General features: G+C 49.7%; 1 protein-coding gene across 1 annotated transcript in view; it reads left to right on the forward strand.

Moving 5' to 3' along the window:
• Positions 1–839: 839 nt before the first annotated feature.
• Positions 840–19,716, forward strand: part of LOC146643014 (uncharacterized) — a 28,960-nt gene continuing 10,083 nt past the window's right edge. The window contains exons 1-5 of the mRNA XM_085395809.1: positions 840–868; positions 16,076–16,693; positions 17,243–17,790; positions 17,887–18,106; positions 18,266–18,358. Coding sequence (XP_085251935.1) covers positions 840–868; positions 16,076–16,693; positions 17,243–17,790; positions 17,887–18,106; positions 18,266–18,358 — 1,508 coding nt within the window. The remainder of the gene's footprint in view (positions 869–16,075; positions 16,694–17,242; positions 17,791–17,886; positions 18,107–18,265; positions 18,359–19,716) is intronic.

Raw genomic sequence — 19,716 nt, forward strand, 5'->3', positions numbered from 1 at the left:
TGTGTAATTTACGTTGAGTAGGCTAACCACGTTATTACATTAATGCATGTAAGGTGAACTAGCAAACACCATCATAGCTACATGCGGCTGTCTTCTTGTTTGATGGCAGATGCTCCCTTCACCCTGGCCAAAAAGGCTAAAATGACCAAAAAAAAAGTGGAAAACAGTTAAACATGAGAGGTTTTTGGACAAAGTTTGTGTTTTTCCCATTGATTAAGCACTGCTTCCAGCCAAGAGTGATACCATATATGCCCCATAGCTGCAGAAAAGGCTAACATTGTTATCTTTTTACAAAAAAACCCAGCTGAACATGAGAGGTTTTTGGACCAATTTTGTGTTCTCCATTCTTTAAGCACCGGTTTGAGCACCGTTTAAGCACCGGCACCGTTTCAAAAGTACCGATTTGGCACCGGTATCGGATAAAACCTAAACGATACCATCCCTACTGTTTTGTTTGTTTGTTAATTAGTTTGTTTGTTTGCTTGTTTTAATCAATTTTAAATCCTGCTTTTTATTTGTTTTTGTTTCTAATGTCTCTGTAAAGCACTTTGAATCACCTTGTTGTTGAATTGTGCTATACAAATAAACTTGCCTTGCCTAAAAAGTGCTATATAAATAAATTTACTACTTACTTTTTACTGGCTCGATATTTTTAATTTATTACAGCACAAGTGTGTAAGTGTATTTTAGTCAGGTCTCACCTGTCTCTGATAACTGAGGAATGACTTCCTGCATTAAGTGTTGCAATAACCTAGAAGAAAATAAAATAAAATAAGAAGCAAACTCCCAACTCTCAAGAACACTTTTAAAAGTGACTCATTCACCGGTGTTTCTAAATTATGAAGAAGGTGTCCTTTGGCATCATTGTGTAAGCACTCCAGGTTCAGACAATAATGAGATGGGTGTCTCACTCTCAAAACATCATGTATGCTTGTAAAAGACCCCACTGTTTCACACTAAAAAGCAGTGAGTAAGCATATTCCTCTTCCAGCAGTTTTCCAGCCTGTCTCTCATGCTCACTCACACGGTCATTTTCCCTCTCTCGGTCATCAGAGCGCAGAAGAAACAAGCCACCACTCCTGGGCTCTGGGTTGAATGTAATGCTGGCATTGTGAGATTCTGCTCCTACACTGATAGTGCAGTATCACTCTGACTTGTAGTGCAGGTAGATTGCACCATTTCTACTGGATTCAAATCAAATCCATGAAAGAAAAGTGCTGAAAATGTAAAAGTTTTCAGCCTTTTTTTCTTTGCCAAGAGTCAGAAACTGCTGCTTTTCAAAGTTACCTAAATTGGTGAAAATTTCTTCAATTTCATTAAATGAAGCAGTAAGATTTAGAATGTGTGTAAAAGAAAAGACAAAAAAAAAAAAGAAAAAAAAAGAAACCATTGTTGTTTTGATGTTGACACTGACTGCCCAGCAAGCACCACCAACCTGTAAATGTTGATTCTTGGTCTAAATATTATCAGCCAGTTGTGAGCTTTATTTAGTCCAAAACTAATCACGGAATATTTGTTTAGTCTGTCAGATTTTATTGTCCCAAAATGGTCATTTTATTGGGCCACATAGAGTCCTAACGTAGCCATGAAGATACAATCACATCCAGCACAAGAATAAACTTAGTCACACAGAGAAAATGTAGAAGCTCAAGTTAGAAAGAAAAAAAAGGCCAGAAATATGTATGCGTATAACAGCCTATTGACTGTCAAATCTCAAGTGATGACTGTTTCAGGAGGACAATAGGAGAGAGATGCAGGTAAATAAAAGGTTAGTGCACACACCTTAAACCATGACGATAACTACCATTACTCCACCTGCACATATTTGTCCTCAGGTTCATGTTGGCTGATTATAAAAAGAGGAGATGAAGTCAGAGAACATCACTTTCTTTCACTACAGTGGACGACTTACAAGCAAAGAAATACTATGTAAGTAACCCTAATATTAAATATATATCTGAGATCTACATGTGACTTTTAAGTTGAATTGGTATATGTATTTCTGGATATGATCTTTTGGCAACAAATTTAGCAATTTAGGCAGCAATTTAAATTTGTACATATATTTCTAAATGTTTTAATTGTTCTATTTCTGCTTGTCAAAAATGAAAAATGTTTAGAAATCATTAGTAACAATCTTGAATCATTTTTTATGAAAAAAGTGGATAAACAACTGAGAATAATGAAAATCATATTCATTTATAAAGAGGAATATATTACATATGGGACGAAGTGTGTCAAAGAACATATGAATGAACTTTTGACTTGTACATTTATTTACAATCAGTTACATTAAAATGATCATTTTTGTTAATTTATTTTCTAAATTTTATTTGAAACTCAACCTTAACCACCACCTTATTGAGAAAAGTGAAATGATTGCAGAGCAATACCAATTACGTAAACTAAAAAACTGCAAGAGAAGCATATTAACAAAATGGTAGTACCAAAGATATTTATGATTAAAACTAGTAAAATAAAACTTACAATACAATTAATATTGAAGTAGGGACCAGGAATGACCACAGTAGAATATCAAAGTTGTTAATATATGTACTTTTAAAAAAGATGTATTTCCATTGTGAAACTCAAACCTCATAATAATTTAACAGTAAGTTAATAAATCTTTATTAACACAAACGTGGAGAAATTCTGCATTTAATCTTTTCTATAGCTGATAATAACCATGATGAACAAACTTTTCAGAGATCAGTGAAGAGAAAAATGGCCATGATTCCAAATATGTATCTAATCTTCTTTCTCTTTGTTGGTAAGTAAAACCTTTACATTTCAAAGAGTTTGACATTGTCAACAATTGTGTTTGGCAAAAATATGAAACTGACACAAAAATTCCTTACAGCCTGCTGCAACGCGCAGACAACAACCACAGCTGCTCCTACAACAACCACAGCTGCACCAACAACAACCACAACAACCACAACTGCTGCTCCAACAACTACAACGACAGGCCCAACAACAACGACTACAGCCGCCGCAACAACAACCACAACAGCCGCCCCAACAACAACAACTACAGCTGCCCCAACAACGACTACAGCTGCCCCAACAACAACAACAACTGCAGCCCCAACAACAACCACAACAGCTGCCCCAACAACAACCACTACAGCTGCCCCAACAACAACCACAACAGCCGCCCCAACAACAACAAGTACAGCTGCCCCAACAACAACTGTAGCCCCAACAACAACCACAACTGCTGCTCCAACAACCACAACTGCTGCTCCAACAACCACAACTGCTGCTCCAACAACCACAACTGCAGCTCCAACAACAACAACTACAGCTGCCCCAACAACAACCACAACAGCTGCCCCAACAACAACCACAACAACTGCAGCCCCAACAACAACTACTACAGCTGCACCGACAACAACCACAACTGCTGCGCCAACAACAACAACTGCAGCTCCAACAACAACAACTACAGCTGCCCCAACAACAACCACAACAGCCGCCCCAACAACAACAAGTACAGCTGCCCCAACAACCACAACAGCCGCCCCAACAACACCCACAACAGCCGCCCCAACAACAACAGCTACTGCTGCCCCAACAACAACGACTACAGCTGCCCCAACAACCACAACTGCCGCCCCAACAACAACCACAACAGCCGCCCCAACAACAACAACTACAGCCGCCCAAACAACAACCACAACAGCTGCCCCAACAACAACCACAACAACTGCAGTCCCAACAACAACGACTACAGCTGCACCGACAACAACCACAACTGCTGCGCCAACAACAACAACTACAGCTGCCCCAACAACGACAACAACCACAACTGCTGCTCCAACAACAACCACAACTGCCGCCCCAACAACAACCACAACTGCCGCCCCAACAACAACCACAACTGCCGCCCCAACAACAACGACTACAGCCGCCCCAACAACAACAACTACAGCTGCCCCAACAACAACTACTGCTGCACCAACAACAACCACAACTGCTGCTCCAACAACCACAACTACAGCTCCAACAACTACAACGACAGGCCCAACAACAACAACTACAGCCGCCCCAACAACAACCACAACTGCTACACCGACAACAACCACAACTGCTGCTCCAACTACAACGACAGGCCCAACAAAAACAACTACAGCTGCCCCAACAACAACCACAACTGCTGCGCCAACAACAACAACTACAGCTGCCCCAACAACAACCACAACTGCCGCCCCGACAACAACCACAACTGCCGCCCCAAAAACCACAACTGCAGCTCCAACAACAACCACAACAACCGCCCAGACAACAACAACTACAGCTGCCCCAACAACAACAACTACAGCTGCCCCAACAACAACCACAACAGCCATCCCAACAACAACAAGTACAGCTGCCCCAACAACAACCACAACTGCTGCGCCAACAACAACCACAACAGCTGCCCCAACAACAACAGCTACTGCTGCCCCAACAACAACGACTACAGCTGCCCCAACAACCACAACAACTGCAGTCCCAACAACAACTACTGCTGCACCAACAACAACCACAACTGCTGCTCCAACAACAACAACTGCTGCCCCAACAACAACGACTACAGCTGCCCCAACAACAACCACAACAGCCGCCCCAACAACAACCACAACAGCCGCCCCAACAACAACAACTACAGCCGCCCAAACAACAACCACAACAGCTGCCCCAACAACAACCACAACAACTGCAGTCCCAACAACAACGACTAACGCTGCACCGACAACAACCACAACTGCTGCGCCAACAACAACAACTACAGCTGCCCCAACAACGACAACAACCACAACTGCTGCTCCAACAACAACCACAACTGCTGCACCGACAACAACCACAACTGCTGCTCCAACTACAACGACAGGCCCAACAAAAACAACTACAGCTGCCCCAACAACAACCACAACTGCTGCGCCAACAACAACAACTACAGCTGCCCCAACAACAACCACAACTGCCGCCCCAACAACAACCACAACTGCCGCCCCAACAACCACAACTGCAGCTCCAACAACAACCACAACAACCGCCCAGACAACAACAACTACAGCTGCCCCAACAACAACAACTACAGCTGCCCCAACAACAACCACAACAGCCATCCCAACAACAACAAGTACAGCTGCCCCAACAACAACCACAACTGCTGCGCCAACAACAACCACAACAGCTGCCCCAACAACAACAGCTACTGCTGCCCCAACAACAACGACTACAGCTGCCCCAACAACCACAACAACTGCAGTCCCAACAACAACTACTGCTGCACCAACAACAACCACAACTGCTGCACCAACAACAACCACAACTGCTGCTCCAACAACAACAACTGCAGCTCCAACAACAACAACTACAGCTGCCCCAACAACAACTACAACAGCCGCCCCAACAACAACAAGTACAGCTGCCCCAACACCCACAACAGCCGCCCCAACAACACCCACAACAGCCGCCCCAACAACAACAACTACAGCTGCCCCAACAACTACAACGACAGGCCCAACAACAACTACTACAGCTGCACCGACAACAACCACAACAGCCGCCCCAACAACAACAAGTACAGCTGCCCCAACAACCACAACAGCCGCCCCAACAACACCCACAACAGCCGCCCCAACAACAACGACTACAGCTGCCCCAACAACCACAACTGCCGCCCCAACAACAACCACAACAGCCGCCCCAACAACAACCACAACAGCCGCCCCAACAACAACCACAACAGCCGCCCCAACAACAACCACAACAGCCGCCCCAACAACAACCACTACAGCCGCCCAAACAACAACCACAACAACTGCAGTCCCAACAACAACGACTACAGCTGCACCGACAACAACCACAACTGCTGCGCCAACAACAACAACTACAGCTGCCCCAACAACGACAACAACCACAACTGCTGCTCCAACAACAACCACAACTGCCGCCCCAACAACAACCACAACTGCCGCCCCAACAACAACCACAACTGCCGCCCCAACAACAACCACAACTGCCGCCCCAACAACAACGACTACAGCCGCCCCAACAACAACAACAACTACAGCTGCCCCAACAACAACTACTGCTGCACCAACAACAACCACAACTGCTGCTCCAACAACCACAACTACAGCTCCAACAACTACAACGACAGGCCCAACAACAAAAACTACAGCCGCCCCAACAACAACCACAACTGCTGCACCGACAACAACCACAACTGCTGCTCCAACTACAACGACAGGCCCAACAAAAACAACTACAGCTGCCCCAACAACAACCACAACTGCTGCGCCAACAACAACAACTACAGCTGCCCCAACAACAACCACAACTGCCGCCCCAACAACAACCACAACTGCCGCCCCAACAACCACAACTGCAGCTCCAACAACAACCACAACAACCGCCCAGACAACAACAACTACAGCTGCCCCAACAACAACCACAACAGCCATCCCAACAACAACAACTACAGCTGCCCCAACAACAACCACAACAGCCGCCCCAACAACAACCACAACAGCCGCCCCAACAACAACAACTACAGCTGCCCCAACAACAACCACAACAGCCGCCCCAACAACAACAAGTACAGCTGCCCCAACAACAACCACAACTGCTGCGCCAACAACAACCACAACAGCCGCCCCAACAACAACGACTACAGCTGCCCCAACAACCACAACAACTGCAGTCCCAACAACAACTACTGCTGCACCAACAACAACCACAACTGCTGCTCCAACAACAACAACTGCAGCTCCAACAACAACAACTACAGCTGCCCCAACAACAACCACAACAGCCGCCCCAACAACACCCACAACAGCCGCCCCAACAACAACAGCTACAGCTGCCCCAACAACTACAACGACAGGCCCAACAACAACCACAACAGCTGCCCCAACAACAACAACAACTACAGCTGCACAAACAACAACCACAACTGCTGCTCCAACAACCACAACTGCAGCTCCAACAACAACCACAACAATCGCCACAACAACAACTGTTGCCCCAACAATAACAACTACAGCTGCCCCAACAACAACCACAACAGCCATCCCAACAACAACAACTACAGCTGCCCCAACAACAACCACAACAGCCGCCCCAACAACAACAACTTCAGCTGCCCCAACAACAACCACAACAACCGCCCCAACAACAACCACAACTGCTGCCCCACCAACAACGACTACAGCTGCCCCAACAACAACCACAACTTCTGCTCCAACAACCACAACTACAGCTCCAACAACTACAACGACAGGCCCAACAACAACAACTACAGCTGCCCCAACAACAACCACAACAGCCGCCCCAACAACAACCACAACTGCTGCTCCAACAACCACAACTGCAGCTCCAACAACAACCACAACAACCGCCCCAACAACAACAACTACAGCTGCCCCAACAACAACTACAGCTGCCCCAACAACAACCACAACAGCCATCCCAACAACAACCACAACAGCCGCCCCAACAACAACCACAACTGCTGCTCGAACAACAACAACGACAGGCCCAACAACAACAACTACAGCTGACCCAACAACAACCACAACTGCTACAGCTGCCCCAACAACAACAACCACAACAGCTGCCCCAACAACAACAACAACTACAGCTGCACAAACAACAACCACAACTGCTGCTCCAACAACCACAACTGCAGCTCCAACAACAACCACAACAATCGCCCCAACAACAACCACAACTGTTGCCCCAACAATAACAACTACAGCTGCCCCAACAACAACTACTACAGGTGCCCCAACAACTGCTACAACTGCCCCTACAACAACAACAGCCGCCCCAACAACGACTACAGCTGCCCCAACAACCACAACAATTGCAGTCACAACAACAACAACTGCAGCCCCAACAACAACCACAACAGCCGCCCCAACAACAACCACAACTGCAGTCCCAACAACAACTGCTACAGCTGCACCGACAACAACTGCTACAGCTGCACCGACAACAACTGCTACAGCTGCCCCAACAACAACCACAACTGCCCCTACAACAACAACAGCCGCCCCAACAACGACTAAAGCTGCCCCAACAACAACTACTGCAGCCCCAACAACAACAACTACTGCTGCCCCAACAACAACCACAACAATTGCAGTCACAACAACAACAACTTCAGCTGCCCCAACAACAACCACAACAACCGCCCCAACAACAACCACAACTGCCTCCCCAACAACAACAACTACAGCTGCCCCAACAACAAAAACCACAACTGCAGTCCCAACAACAACTACTACAGCTGCCCCAACAACAACTACTACAGGTGCCCCAACAACTGCTACAACTGCCCCTACAACAACAACAGCCGCCCCAACAACGACTACAGCTGCCCCAACAACAACTATTGCAGCCCCAACAACAACAACTACTGCTGCCCCAACAACAACCACAACAATTGCAGTCACAACAACAACAACTTCAGCTGCCCCAACAACAACCACAACAACCGCCCCAACAACAACCACAACTGCCTCCCCAACAACAACAACTACAGCTGCCCCAACAACAACTACTACAGCTGCACCGACAACAACTGCTACAGCTTCCCCAACAACAACCACAACAGCCTCCCCAACAACAACAACTACAGCTGCCCCCACAACAACTACTACAGGTGCCCCAACAACTGCTACAACTGCCCCTACAACAACAACAGCCGCCCCAACAACGACTACAGCTGCCCCAACAACAACTACTGCAGCCCCAACAACAACAACTACTGCTGCCCCAACAACAACCACAACTGCAGTCCCAACAACAACTACTACAGCTGCACCGACAACAACTGCTACAGCTGCCCCAACAACAACCACAACAGCCTCCCCAACAACAACAACTACAGCTGCCCCAACAACAATGACTACAGCTGCCCCAACAACAACCACAACAGCCTCCCCAACAACAACAACAACTACAGCTGCCCCAACAACAACTACTACAGGTGCCCCAACAACTGCTACAACTGCCCCTACAACAACAACTGCAGCCCCAACAACAACCACAACAAGCGCCACAACAACAACCACAACTGCTGCCCCAACAACAACCACAACAGCCTCCCTAACAACAACAACTACAGCTGCCCCAACAACAACTACTACAGGTGCCCCAACAACTGCTACAACTGCCCCAACAACTGCTACAACTGCCCCTACAACAACAACAGCCGCCCCAACAACGACTACAGCTGCCCCAACAACCACAACAATTGCAGTCACAACAACAACAACTGCCCCTACAACAACAACAGCCGCCCCAACAACAACCACAACTGCTGCTCCAACAACAACCACAACTGCAGTCCCAACAACAACTACTACAGCTGCCCCAACAACAACCACAACACCCTCCCCAACAACAACAACTACGGCTGCCCCAACAACAACCACAACAGCCGCCCCAACAACAACAACTTCAGCTGCCCCAACAACAACCACAACAACCGCCCCAACAACAACCACAACAACCGCCCCAACAACAACCACAACTGCCGCCCCACCAACAACGACTACAGCTGCCCCAACAACCACAACTGCTGCCCCACCAACAACGAATACAGCTGCCCCAACAACAACTACTGCAGCCCCAAAAACAACAACTACTGCTGCCCCAACAACAACCACAACTGCAGCTCCAACAACAACAACTACTGCTGCCCCAACAACAACAACTGCAGCCCCAACAACAACCACAACAGCTGCCCCAACAACAACCACAACTGCTGCCCCAACAACAACCACAACAACCGCCCCAACAACAACCACAACTGCCGCCCCACCAACAACGACTACAGCTGCCCCAACAACCACAACAATTGCAGTGACAACAACAACAACTGCAGCCCCAACAACAACCACAACAGCCTCCCCAACAACAACAACTACAGCTGCCCCAACAACAACTACTACAGGTGCCCCAACAACTGCTACAACTGCCCCTACAACAACAACAGCCGCCCCAACAACGACTACAGCTGCCCCAACAACAACTACTGCAGCCCCAACAACAACAACTACTGCTGCCCCAACAACAACCACAACTGCAGTCCCAACAACAACTACTACAGCTGCACCGACAACAACTGCTACAGCTGCCCCAACAACAACCACAACTGCTGCTCCAACAACAACAACTACAGCTATCCCAACAACAACAACTGCAGCCCCAACAACAACCACAACAGCCGCCCCAACAACAACAACTTCAGCTGCCCCAACAACAACCACAACTGTTGCCCCAACAACAACTACTACAGGTGCCCCAACAACAACTACTACAGGTGCCCCAACAACAACAACTACTGCTGCCCCAACAACAACGACTACAGCTGCCCCAACAACCACAACTGCTGCCCCACCAACAACAACTTCAGCTGCCCCAACAACAACCACAACTGTTGCCCCAACAACAACTACTACAGGTGCCCCAACAACAACTACTGCAGCTCCAACAACAACAACTACTGCTGCCCCAACAACAACTACTGCTGCCCCAACAACCACAACTGCCGCCCCAATAACAACGACTACAGTTGCCCCAACAACTGCTACAACTGCCCCTACAACAACAACAGCCGCCCCAACAACAACCACAACTGCCGCCCCACCAACAACGACTACAGCTGCCCCAACAACCACAACAATTGCAGTCACAACAACAACAACTGCAGCCCCAACAACAACCACAACAGCCGCCCCAACAACAACCACAACAGCCGCCCCAACAACAACCACAACAGCCGCCCCAACAACAACCACAACTGCAGTCCCAACAACAACTACTACAGCTGCACCAACAACAACAACTACAGCTGCCCCAACAACAACTACTACAGGTGCCCCAACAACAACAACTTCAGCTGCCCCTACAACAACAACAGCCGCCCCAACAACCACAACTGCTGCCCCAACAACAACAACTACAGCTGCCCCAACAAGAACAAGTACAGCTGCCCCAACAACAACTACTACAGGTGCCCCAACAACTGCTACAACTGCCCCTACAACAACAACTACAGCTGCCCCAACAACAACCACAACAGCCTCCCCAACAACAACAACTACAGCTGCCCCAACAACTGCCACAACAGCCTCCCCAACAACAACAACTACAGCTGCCCCAACAACAACCACAACTGTTGCCCCAACAACAACAACTACAGCTGCCCCAACAACAACCACAACTGTTGCCCCAACAACAACTACTACAGGTGCCCCAACAACTGCTACAACTGCCCCAACAACAACAGCCGCCCCAACAACGACTACAGCTGCCCCAACAACAACTACTGCAGCCCCAACAACAACAACTACTGCTGCCCCAACAACAACAACTACTGCTGCCCCAACAACAACAACTACTGCTGCCCCAACAACAACAACTACTGCTGCCCCAACAACAACTACTGCTGCCCCAACAACCACAACTGCCGCCCCAACAACAACGACTACAGTTGCCCCAACAACTGCTACAACTGCCCCTACAACAACAACAGCCGCCCCAACAACAACCACAACTGCTGCTCCAACAACAACAACTACAGCTATCCCAACAACTACAACTGCAGCCCCAACAACAACCACAACATCCGCCCCAACAACAACCACAACTGCAGTCCCAACAACAACTACTACAGCTGCACCGACAACAACTGCTACAGCTGCCCCAACAACAACCACAACAGCCTCCCCAACAACAACAACTACGGCTGCCCCAACAACAACCACAACAGCCGCCCCAACAACAACAACTTCAGCTGCCCCAACAACAACCACAACAACCGCCCCAACAACAACCACAACTGCTGCCCCACCAACAACGACTACAGCTGCCCCAACAACCACAACTGCTGCCCCACCAACAACGACTACAGCTGCCCCAACAACAACTACTGCAGCCCCAACAACAACAACTACTGCTGCCCCAACAACAACCACAACTGCCGCCCCAATAACAACGACTACAGTTGCCCCAACAACTGCTACAACTGCCCCTACAACAACAACAGCCGCCCCAACAACAACCACAACTGCCGCCCCAACAACAACGACTACAGCTGCCCCAACAACCACAACAATTGCAGTCACAACAACAACAACTGCAGCCCCAACAACAACCACAACAGCCGCCCCAACAACAACCACAACTGCAGTCCCAACAACAACTACTACAGCTGCACCGACAACAACTGCTACAGCTGCCCCAACAACAACCACAACTGCTGCTCCAACAACAACAACTACAGCTATCCCAACAACAACAACTGCAGCCCCAACAACAACCACAAGAGCCGCCCCAACAACAACAACTTCAGCTGCCCCAACAACAACCACAACTGTTGCCCCAACAACAACTACTACAGGTGCCCCAACAACAACTACTGCAGCCCCAACAACAACAACTACTGCTGCCCCAACAACAACCACAACTGCAGCTCCAACAACAACAACTACTGCTGCCCCAACAACAACTACTGCTGCCCCAACAACCACAACAGCCGCCCCAACAACAACCACAACAGCCTCCCCAACAACAACAACTACAGCTGCCCCAACAACAACTACTACAGGTGCCCCAACAACTGCTACAACTGCCCCTACAACAACAACAGCCGCCCCTACAACCACAACAATCGCCCCAACAACAACAACAACTGTTGCCCCAACAATAACAACTACAGCTGCCCCAACAACAACCACAACAGCCATCCCAACAACAACAACTACAGCTGCCCCAACAACAACAACTGCAGCCCCAACAACAACCACAACAGCCGCCCCAACAACAACCACAACTGCTGCTCCAACAACTACAACAGCCTCCCCAACAACAACAACTACAGCTGCCCCAACAACAACCACAACAGCCGCTCCAACAACAACAACTTCAGCTGCCCCAACAACAACCACAACAACCGCCCCAACAACAACCACAACTGTCGCCCCACCAACAACGACTACAGCTGCCCCAACAACCACAACTGCTGCCCCACCAACAACGACTACAGCTGCCCCAACAACAACCACAACAGCCATCCCAACAACAACAACGACTACAGCTGCCCCAACAACAACAACTGCAGCCCCAACAACAACCACAACAGCCTCCCCAACAACAACAACTACAGCTGCCCCAACAACAACAACTACAGCCGCCCCAACAACAACTACAGCTATCCCAACAACAACAACTGCAGCCCCAACAACAACCACAATAGCCGCCCCAACAACAACAACTTCAGCTGCCCCAACAACCACAACAGCCGCCCCAACAACAACGACTACAGCTGCCCCAACAACAACCACAACAGTCACCCCAACAACAAACACTACAGCTGCCCCAACAACAACCACAACAGCCGCCCCAACAACAACAACTACAGCTGCCCCAACAACAACCACAACTGCTGCTCCAACAACCACAACTGCAGCTCCAACAAAAACCACAACAAGCGCCCACACAACAACAACTACAGCTATCCCAACAACAACAACTGCAGCCCCAACAACAACCACAACAGCCGCCCCAACAACAACCACAACTGCAGCTCCAACAACAACAACTACAGCTGCCCCAACAACCACAACAGCCGCCCCAACAACAACCACAACAGCCGCCCCAACAACAACCACAACTGCTGCTCCAACAACAACAACTACAGCTATCCCAACAACAACAACTGCAGCCCCAACAACAACCACAAAAGCCGCCGCAACAACAACCACAACTGCAGTCCCAACAACAACTACTACAGCTGCCCCAACAACAACTACTGCTGCCCCAACAACAACAACTGCTGCCCCAACAACAACCACAACTGCTGCCCCAACAACAACCACAACAGCTTCCCCAACAACAACAACTGCAGCTGCCCCAACAACAACTACTGCAGCCCCAACAATAACAACTACAGCTGCCCCAACAACCACAACAGCCGCCCCAACAACAACGACTACAGTTGCCCCAACAACAACCACAACTGTCGCCCCACCAACAACGACTACAGCTGCCCCAACAACAACCACAACAGCTTCCCCAACAACAACAACTGCAGCTGCCCCAACAACAACTACTGCAGCCCCAACAACGACTACAGCTGCCCCAACAACAACCACAACAACCGCCCCAACAACAACCACAACTGCCGCCCCACCAACAATGACTACAGCTGCCCCAACAACCACAACTGCTGCCCCAACAACAACCACAACAGCCGCTCCAACAACAACTTCAGTTGCCCCAACAACAACCACAACAGCCGCCCCAACAACAACAACTACTGCTGCCCCAACAACAACTACTGCTGCCCCAACAACAACTACTGCTGCCCCAACAACAACAACTGCTGCCCCAACAACAACCACAACAGCTTCCCCAACAACAACAACTGCAGCTGCCCCAACAACAACTACTGCAGCCCCAACAATAACAACTACAGCTGCCCCAACAACCACAACAGCCGCCCCAACAACAACGACTACAGTTGCCCCAACAACAACCACAACTGTCGCCCCACCAACAACGACTACAGCTGCCCCAACAACCACAACTGCTGCCCCACCAACAACGACTACAGCTGCCCCAACAACAACCACAACAGTCACCCCAACAACAAAAACTACAGCTGCCCCAACAACAACCACAACAGTCACCCCAACAACAACAACTACAGCTGCCCCAACAACAACCACAACAGCCGCCCCAACAACAACAACTACAGCTGCCCCAACAACAACCACAACAGCCGCCCCAACAACAACAACTACAGCTGCCCCAACAACAACCACAACTGCCGCTCCAACAACCACAACTGCAGCTCCAACAAAAACCACAACAAGCGCCCACACAACAACAACTACAGCTGCCCCAACAACAACCACAACCGCTGCCCCAACAACAACCACAACTGCTGCTCCAACAACAACAACTACAGCTATCCCAACAACCACAACTGCAGCCCCAACAACAACCACAACAGCCGCCCCAACAACAACCACAACTGCTGCTCCAACAACAACAACTACAGCTATCCCAACAACCACAACTGCAGCCCCAACAACAACCACCACAGCCGCCCCAACAACAACAGCTACTGCTGCCCCAACAACAACGACTACAGCTGCCCCAACAACCACAACAGCCGCCCCAACAACAACCACAACTGCTGCTCCAACAACAACAACTACAGCTATCCCAACAACAAGAACTGCAGCCCCAACAACAACCACAACAGCCGCCGCAACAACAACCACAACTGCAGTCCCAACAACAACTACTACAGCTGCACCGACAACAACGACTACAGCTGCCCCAACAACAACCACAACAGCTGCCCCAACAACAACCACAACTTCTGCCCCAACAACAACCACAACTGCTGCCCCAACAACAACCACAACAGCCGCTCCAACAACAACAACTGCAGCCCCAACAACAACCACAACAGCCGCCCCAACAACAACAACTTCAGCTGCCCCAACAACAACCACAACAACCGCCCCAACACCAACCACAACTGCCGCCCCACCAACAACGACTACAGCTGCCCCAACAACCACAACTGCTGCCCCAACAACAACCACAACAGCCGCTCCAACAACAACAACTTCAGTTGCCCCAACAACAACCACAACAGCCGCCCCAACAACAACAACTACTGCTGCCCCAACAACAACTACTGCTGCCCCAACAACAACCACAACAGCTTCCCCAACAACAACAACTGCAGCTGCCCCAACAACAACTACTGCAGCCCCAACAATAACAACTACAGCTGCCCCAACAACTACAACTGCCGCCCCAACAACAACGACTACAGTTGCCCCAACAACAACCACAACAGCCGCCCCAACAACAACAAGTACAGCTGCCCCAACAACCACAACAGCCGCCCCAACAACACCCACAACAGCCGCCCCAACAACAACGACTACAGCTGCCCCAACAACCACAACTGCCGCCCCAACAACAACCACAACAGCCGCCCCAACAACAACCACAACAGCCGCCCCAACAACAACCACAACAGCCGCCCCAACAACAACCACTACAGCCGCCCAAACAACAACCACAACAACTGCAGTCCCAACAACAACGACTACAGCTGCACCGACAACAACCACAACTGCTGCGCCAACAACAACAACTACAGCTGCCCCAACAACGACAACAACCACAACTGCTGCTCCAACAACAACCACAACTGCCGCCCCAACAACAACCACAACTGCCGCCCCAACAACAACCACAACTGCCGCCCCAACAACAACCACAACTGCCGCCCCAACAACAACGACTACAGCCGCCCCAACAACAACAACTACAGCTGCCCCAACAACAACTACTGCTGCACCAACAACAACCACAACTGCTGCTCCAACAACCACAACTACAGCTCCAACAACTACAACGACAGGCCCAACAACAAAAACTACAGCCGCCCCAACAACAACCACAACTGCTGCACCGACAACAACCACAACTGCTGCTCCAACTACAACGACAGGCCCAACAAAAACAACTACAGCTGCCCCAACAACAACCACAACTGCTGCGCCAACAACAACAACTACAGCTGCCCCAACAACAACCACAACTGCCGCCCCAACAACAACCACAACTGCCGCCCCAACAACCACAACTGCAGCTCCAACAACAACCACAACAACCGCCCAGACAACAACAACTACAGCTGCCCCAACAACAACAACTACAGCTGCCCCAACAACAACCACAACAGCCATCCCAACAACAACAACTACAGCTGCCCCAACAACAACCACAACAGCCGCCCCAACAACAACCACAACAGCCGCCCCAACAACAACAACTACAGCTGCCCCAACAACAACCACAACAGCCGCCCCAACAACAAGTACAGCTGCCCCAACAACAACCACAACTGCTGCGCCAACAACAACCACAACAGCCGCCCCAACAACAACGACTACAGCTGCCCCAACAACCACAACAACTGCAGTCCCAACAACAACTACTGCTGCACCAACAACAACCACAACTGCTGCTCCAACAACAACAACTGCAGCTCCAACAACAACAACTACAGCTGCCCCAACAACAACCACAACAGCCGCCCCAACAACACCCACAACAGCCGCCCCAACAACAACAGCTACAGCTGCCCCAACAACTACAACGACAGGCCCAACAACAACCACAACAGCTGCCCCAACAACAACAACAACTACAGCTGCACAAACAACAACCACAACTGCTGCTCCAACAACCACAACTGCAGCTCCAACAACAACCACAACAATCGCCACAACAACAACTGTTGCCCCAACAATAACAACTACAGCTGCCCCAACAACAACCACAACAGCCATCCCAACAACAACAACTACAGCTGCCCCAACAACAACCACAACAGCCGCCCCAACAACAACAACTTCAGCTGCCCCAACAACAACCACAACAACCGCCCCAACAACAACCACAACTGCTGCCCCACCAACAACGACTACAGCTGCCCCAACAACAACCACAACTTCTGCTCCAACAACCACAACTACAGCTCCAACAACTACAACGACAGGCCCAACAACAACAACTACAGCTGCCCCAACAACAACCACAACAGCCGCCCCAACAACAACCACAACTGCTGCTCCAACAACCACAACTGCAGCTCCAACAACAACCACAACAACCGCCCCAACAACAACAACTACAGCTGCCCCAACAACAACTACAGCTGCCCCAACAACAACCACAACAGCCATCCCAACAACAACCACAACAGCCGCCCCAACAACAACCACAACTGCTGCTCGAACAACAACAACGACAGGCCCAACAACAACAACTACAGCTGACCCAACAACAACCACAACTGCTACAGCTGCCCCAACAACAACAACCACAACAGCTGCCCCAACAACAACAACAACTACAGCTGCACAAACAACAACCACAACTGCTGCTCCAACAACCACAACTGCAGCTCCAACAACAACCACAACAATCGCCCCAACAACAACCACAACTGTTGCCCCAACAATAACAACTACAGCTGCCCCAACAACAACTACTACAGGTGCCCCAACAACTGCTACAACTGCCCCTACAACAACAACAGCCGCCCCAACAACGACTACAGCTGCCCCAACAACCACAACAATTGCAGTCACAACAACAACAACTGCAGCCCCAACAACAACCACAACAGCCGCCCCAACAACAACCACAACTGCAGTCCCAACAACAACTGCTACAGCTGCACCGACAACAACTGCTACAGCTGCACCGACAACAACTGCTACAGCTGCCCCAACAACAACCACAACTGCCCCTACAACAACAACAGCCGCCCCAACAACGACTAAAGCTGCCCCAACAACAACTACTGCAGCCCCAACAACAACAACTACTGCTGCCCCAACAACAACCACAACAATTGCAGTCACAACAACAACAACTTCAGCTGCCCCAACAACAACCACAACAACCGCCCCAACAACAACCACAACTGCCTCCCCAACAACAACAACTACAGCTGCCCCAACAACAAAAACCACAACTGCAGTCCCAACAACAACTACTACAGCTGCCCCAACAACAACTACTACAGGTGCCCCAACAACTGCTACAACTGCCCCTACAACAACAACAGCCGCCCCAACAACGACTACAGCTGCCCCAACAACAACTATTGCAGCCCCAACAACAACAACTACTGCTGCCCCAACAACAACCACAACAATTGCAGTCACAACAACAACAACTTCAGCTGCCCCAACAACAACCACAACAACCGCCCCAACAACAACCACAACTGCCTCCCCAACAACAACAACTACAGCTGCCCCAACAACAACTACTACAGCTGCACCGACAACAACTGCTACAGCTTCCCCAACAACAACCACAACAGCCTCCCCAACAACAACAACTACAGCTGCCCCCACAACAACTACTACAGGTGCCCCAACAACTGCTACAACTGCCCCTACAACAACAACAGCCGCCCCAACAACGACTACAGCTGCCCCAACAACAACTACTGCAGCCCCAACAACAACAACTACTGCTGCCCCAACAACAACCACAACTGCAGTCCCAACAACAACTACTACAGCTGCACCGACAACAACTGCTACAGCTGCCCCAACAACAACCACAACAGCCTCCCCAACAACAACAACTACAGCTGCCCCAACAACAATGACTACAGCTGCCCCAACAACAACCACAACAGCCTCCCCAACAACAACAACAACTACAGCTGCCCCAACAACAACTACTACAGGTGCCCCAACAACTGCTACAACTGCCCCTACAACAACAACTGCAGCCCCAACAACAACCACAACAAGCGCCACAACAACAACCACAACTGCTGCCCCAACAACAACCACAACAGCCTCCCTAACAACAACAACTACAGCTGCCCCAACAACAACTACTACAGGTGCCCCAACAACTGCTACAACTGCCCCAACAACTGCTACAACTGCCCCTACAACAACAACAGCCGCCCCAACAACGACTACAGCTGCCCCAACAACCACAACAATTGCAGTCACAACAACAACAACTGCCCCTACAACAACAACAGCCGCCCCAACAACAACCACAACTGCTGCTCCAACAACAACAACTACAGCTATCCCAACAACAACAACTGCAGCCCCAACAACAACCACA

This window comes from Rhamphochromis longiceps, linkage group LG22 (assembly GCF_057381845.1).
Source record: "Rhamphochromis longiceps isolate RC_006_pf linkage group LG22, R_longiceps_female_GT1.1, whole genome shotgun sequence".
Lineage (NCBI taxonomy): Eukaryota > Metazoa > Chordata > Actinopteri > Cichliformes > Cichlidae > Rhamphochromis > Rhamphochromis longiceps.